General features: G+C 37.5%; 1 protein-coding gene across 1 annotated transcript in view; it reads right to left on the bottom strand.

Annotated features, from left to right (window-relative positions):
* The window catches only part of sap130a (Sin3A-associated protein a), a gene marked incomplete in the record, with an annotated part of 20021 nt that extends 17708 nt beyond the window's left edge, over positions 1 to 2313 (bottom strand). Inside the window, 3 exon segments of the mRNA XM_014022343.1 lie at positions 1180 to 1436; positions 1532 to 1654; positions 2228 to 2313. Coding sequence (XP_013877797.1) covers positions 1180 to 1436; positions 1532 to 1643 — 369 coding nt within the window.
* Positions 2314 to 6165: the final 3852 nt, after the last annotated feature.

Raw genomic sequence — 6165 nt, 5'->3', positions numbered from 1 at the left:
AAGAAACTGTTTTTTTTTAAAGGGGAAAAAATAAACAGAAAAGAAAAAAGCAATAAATGACGTTGGAATTTAGCATCAACAATAATATTCATGTTCATTTTCATTGGATCCAATAGTAATTTTTTTAAAAAGCAGGATTTCTTCGTTATTTAGGCTGAATGTAACTTGCTAACTTGTGCATCAAAACCATATAAAATACATTTACTGATATGTGATGAACTATATAATTCTGCTGAAGGACAGATAAAAGACAATGTAATAGAAGTGCTTATAAAGAGTTTAATTATCATGTTTTAGACTAGAAAACCACGCTGGCATTTAAAGTTTATCCACCTTTCCCAATCAGACTCAAAAGAAGAACCWATCAGTGAATTTAAAACGTGTTTAAAAATTCAAAATACAGAACTTAGACGGGACTCAGCATTAAACTATTTCACATCAAACGTACCTAAATTTTACAATAACTGACACACTTGTAAATAAATGCTGCTTGAATAAGTCAAYTTTATTAAAATACAGCTCATAAGTTTTATTTTTAAATCTTAAAAGTATTCCTGACCCCAATATATTTTTGCTGATTTGAGTCATTTTTGACATAAATTCATCTGTGAAAGTGTTGCAGTTTGTTGCGTTTGTACAGTGGTGCAGTTTGCTTCTGTAAAATTAATACATTTAGATTGTTCTTTCTCTCCAATTTTTTCCTTTATTTTAGTAATTGAATTTCAAATACATCTCAGTCTAAGAGATGCATGATTATTTTTTCTTACATTACTGCTAATTGCATTTCATTTTGCGTGCAAAATATTTTTTAGCATCATCCTACAAATTCCTATCACCCAAAAATGCAAATCTGACTTTTTTTTTTTAATCTAATTTAAAACGCTTCAAATTCCAGAAGTTAGCACAATAAACCAAACGTTAACAAATACCCTGCTCATTTCAGGTAACTTTAGAAGTTCAGGTTTTATTTTAAAATATGCTTTCAGCTCTGGAAACACTTATGTTTTAATTTGTACAATAYTAAAATCAAACTGAATCGTTTTTTATACTGTGTAGGGCCGTCTCTGACTGCAAAAGATGTTCTGTCAGCAGATGTGTTAAAAGATGGAAAAGTTAAAAAAAAAATACCACAATTTAGGATTAAAATATGTGAGACTTGTAAAAATGACGTATTTTTACCTTCATTTGTCCCTCGGTGAGGACAGCAGGCTGGCCCTGTGGGAGGTGGACAGTGGGGGCAGGGACAGTCACGGGCGGTCCTGGTTGGATGGACACCGTTTGAGGAGCAGCCTGTGGCTGACCGTGTGCCTGGACTTGTGGGTAAGGTCTGACCACCATGGTCTCCTGCTTGTCATCTCTGAAAGCTAAAGTGGCCCCACCCGTGGAAGGAGGGTGGTCCTGCTGAGCATGATCTGCATCCCGAATGCTCTCTCCATCTGCACCAGCAGTTACCAGATAAACAGGATTCAGCACAGTTAGATGTTAACTTCTGGTGAGCATCATGTGAGTGAAGAAGGTGGGGRTGTGTTACCTCCAGCGTTTGACGGCTGGTTGACAGGCACCAGGTTTGCAGCGGCCGCAATCTGAGGGGCTCCCCCGCTGGAGGCAGGCAGCCCGTGTCGGGGGAACTGCTGTGAGCTCATTGTTACCACTTCTGGCCAGAAACAGAATAAAATCAGTTTTAAATCCGATTCCGTGGTTAGGTGAGTGAATGACTGCAGCATRAAGCACGTATGAAGACTTTGTGCAGACTGCGCGCGGATACAACAAGCTAATGCAGATCTGCGGATTTATATTTCCAGCTAAAGAGACAGGATCAAACAACAAAAGACGAATGGGATAATAAAATAAACAGCTACATCATGGCAAAAGAACAAGATAGCCAAGCGTCTACTTTAAATAAACAGTAAAAATCTTTACACTGCTAAAACAACGGAGCTTCTAAAAAACAAGTTCTTGGTTGAACACAAACTGTTATTTGACTAAAAACACAAAACGCGATCTCAGCCGAGCCTAAAAACCTCTCCTGCGATTTACCGTTTTGGCTTTTTAAGCTTAAATCTAAAATGCTGCCTTGATGCTAGCAAGCTAACTGCGCTAGCATGAAGCTAACGTCGATAACCTGCTGCCGCCTTCTTTTCTTTCCTCAACTTTCTGAAGAGCAAAACCGCGCAAACTTCTCGCGACTACACCAACAAACACGTCTCTGTAAGTGGGCAGACATTACCGTATCGTTAAATAACTATGCAATGGTCGTTCCGTGGATTACAATTTTTTCCATTCGTCTTTTTTCTTTTTTTTTCCCCAACATGTAAGCCGGAAGAACGCTCAGGAAGATCCAAGCTTCTTTGCCTCTTTCCACCAATCAGAAAACGTGTTGCCTGAATTGTTGACCAATCGGAGCTGCAGGATGACTCTGGTCAGCCCACCGCTGCTGTTGGACCAATCAGGAACCGCTGGCTTTCAACCTGCGCACAGCATGGTCACGTGGTCACCTCGGGCAGCCAGCTGACCATGATGTTTTTACTACACATCCATCAAATGCAGCGGGAAGCGTTCATGTGAAGCATTACTTCTTTCCAGTTTTCTGATAAAGTCTATTGAAATTTAGGAAGTCTGCAATGAAACGTCTAATATGCAGGTCAAAGTACTTTATGTAAGTATTTAAACATTTTCCAACAACACTTGAAATATAATCTAACTGGTGCGTGCTACCCATTCCTCTTGATCACTGCTAAAGTTAGGTCCATATCTATTTGGATACTAACAAAAAGGTATTTTTTTACCTGTTTACAGAAACATATTCACATTGTAGTTCTATAACGGATTTGGACATAAAAACCYGACTTTCAGCTTTCATTTCAGAATCAGAATCGCCTTTTTTGTCATTATAATTTGCATAAAAATGAAATTGGTGGACAAGATAAAATAACTTTCGGAGAGTAGACAATACAATAAAATAGTCAAGTTAAAATCGAATAAAATTTGAGGGTATCCACATTAAAATTGGATGAAGAGTTTAGGAGTTCAGCTCCTAAACTCTTCATCGTGCTCACCAAGCTTTTAAAGGGACTAAAATTAATTGGACTCAAAGACTATTTTATGAGCAGGTGTGGGCGATTCCTTTATTTTGTCGTTCTCAATTAAGCAGGTCTGGAGTTGGTTTGAGGTGTTGTGTTTGCATTTGGAGTATTTTGATGTAAAGAAAAAAAAAACATATGAGAAATTTCTACAATATTAGGAGTGGCAAAATCTACAGTTTGAGACATCCTGAGAAAGAAAGAAAGAAAGCACAGGTGAACTCATCAATGCAAAATGACCTGGGYGTCCACAGAAGACAACAGTGGTGGATGATGGCAGAATAATCTCCATGGTGAAGAGAAAGCCCTTCACAACAGCCAACCAAGTGAACAACACTCTTCATGAGGTAGAAGTATCAATATCCAAATCTATTATAAAGAGAAGACTGCATGAACATAAATAGAGAGTTCACTGCATGCTGCAAGACACTCATAAGCCTCAAGAATAAAAAGGATAGACTGGACGCTGCTAAAAAAACATCTAAAAAACCACCACAGTTCTGGAAGGACATTCTTTGGACAGATGAAACCAAGATCAACCTCTWCCAGARTGATGGAAAGAGAAAAGTMTGGTGAAGGTGTGGTACAGCTCATGATCCAAAGCACCACATCATCTGTAAAACACAGCAGAGCAGTGTGATGGTCTGRGCATGCATGGCTGCCAGTGGCACTGGGTCACTAGTGTTTATTGATGACGTGACACAAGGACAGAAGCAGCCGAATGAACTCTGAGGTATTCAGAGCCAGACTGTGAGCTCAGATCAGCCAAACTGATTGGTCATCGTTTCATACTACAGATGGACAATGACCCAAAACATAAAGCCAAAGCAACCCAGGAGTTTATTAAAGCAAAGAAGTGGAAYATTCTTGAATGGCCAAGTCACTCACCTGATCTCAACCCAACTGAGCATTCCACTTGTTAAAGACTAAACTTGAAACAGAAAGACCCACAAACAACTGAAAACCATCACAGTGAAGGCCTGACAGAGCATTAAAAGTGAGGAAACACAGCGTCTGGTGATGTCCATGAGTTCAAGACTTCAAATGGTCATTACCTCATGGTGGCCCTCAGAGGGTCAGTTGTAATTAAATTCTATATTTCATCAGGTTTAAGTTTGACTAAACACTAAACACCACGTTTCTCCTCTCATGACTGAGCAGCTTGATCAAACAATAACAGAGCTCTACCTGGTATTTCCTGCAAAGAAACAGTGTTTTAATGTGTCCTCTTATAAACACTGAAAAGCACTATGTGTACGACTGATTAAATGTGAAATAAATAATACAGAAATACTATCAGAAGTAAAACTAAGAGACTTCTACTCACTGTTGAGTTGTGGTTTCTTGAATTCGGAACTCTCCCACTTTCTTCCAGGGAATTTCCACCGTCTGATAAAACAAAATGATAAAAAGTTACGGAGGTCTGGTCTGGATAATTTCTCATGCTGTTGTATTTTGGATTTAGAACACAGCTCGTTTTACAAAGTGTGAATTTTACAGATGGTATAGTCTCACCATGCTTGGCACAAACTGCTCAGTTTTTGATAGTATTTATAAATTCTACTGTTGGAAGTCATGCAGGTCTGAACAAAACTAGATTTAACAATTATTRTTACTGTTATGTACCCCTAAACACAACCCTTTGTCCCTGCCTAAAGTTCTGAGCAATGGGAAGCATGAAGTCATGCATATGAGCACAACATTACAACACATGGGAGGCATGGTGCAGTACACGTACTGACACACTAGAGAGCAGCAACGGTTTTCTTTCCTAAAAGTCACTAAAATGTGGAAGGAGCAAAACATCCTACAAGTTATAGTTTGCTCATTGTAATATYCCAGTCCTTTTCCTAAATAGCTCATTTGTAAAATGTCTCAGCAGACTTTATGTGTAATGTAATTATGTAAACTTTATGAGGTAGAAAATTAACATTAAAAGGACAACAGTGTAGCCTGGCTGCTTTTCTTTGATTTAAACATAATATTGATTTATGTCAATACTAAAKAAAAAACTCTTTAGAAATGTATATTTCTAAGGACTTTGGGACCAAGTTGTTGCCCTGTCTAAATGTTACCTCACTACTTCAGTTATGATACAAATATTTCACCAACTAAAGAAAAAAAATCACAATATTTTGTGAAGATATGTAATTTTAATGCGTTGAGAATGAATTCCACTCCATCTGCGTTCACAGCTTGTGGTTTTACAGAAAACACTTTAATCATTCAAATAAAAAAATATTGTTTTCATTGGGAAATTTTAAAGTGCTAAAGCGCTGTTACAATACGTTAAACACCAAAGTTAAAGAGATGTAAAGTCTGTTCTATTTGGTTTGATTTTTGTAATTTTTTTTAACTTAAGATGACTGCAAAGACAGGTTGTACAGTTTATATTTAGTAAACCAGTGAAGAATCCACTTTTATTCAAAAGAAAATAACAGCTTTAGTTTAGAGAGAAGTCGAGCCACATTAAATAGCATAAAACCTGGAAGAATTTACACATACATTTATACTTTTTACATATAATAAAAATGGTTTCAAATGATTATTTCTGTTAAGCAATGCAAAGTGACTTTAAGAAAGGAAGGGAACATTAAACCACATGTTTCAAACTCARGGATTGGGAGCCAAATGTGGCACGCCACTACGAGAGTCTATGAGAATTTAAATATTAATTAATGTTTTAAAATATGCATATGCTGATTTAAAGCCAGCTTTGACTAAAAACTGCATTTCCCGTAATACGTTGATTATTTTACCCACAAAATGACAGCATCCCACCACTAGGTGAAGCTGCACAGGGTTCAAAAGTAGCCAACAGCCGGTGAAATTTGCTGTGTAACATCATTTTGCTGCATTTTCACCGACTACTTTTGCTGCAGCCTAGTTGTACTGGGAAGTGGGAATTTCCCATTTACAAGTGGTTATACTCCAGTAAGAAATCCCTGTTGGAATGTGGAAAATTCAGAATTCAACAGTGAGTAAAACTCTCTTAGTTATAGCCTACTTTTGATAGTATTTCTGTATTATTTTTTTTCCACATTTATTCAGTCGTACACGTAGTCAGAGGTTTACAGTAACTAAG

The sequence above is a fragment of the Austrofundulus limnaeus genome, unplaced genomic scaffold (assembly GCF_001266775.1).
Source record: "Austrofundulus limnaeus strain Quisiro unplaced genomic scaffold, Austrofundulus_limnaeus-1.0 Scaffold326, whole genome shotgun sequence".
Lineage (NCBI taxonomy): Eukaryota > Metazoa > Chordata > Actinopteri > Cyprinodontiformes > Rivulidae > Austrofundulus > Austrofundulus limnaeus.
Note: the sequence above shows the minus strand (reverse complement) of the source record. Positions and strands in the feature narration are given on the sequence as shown.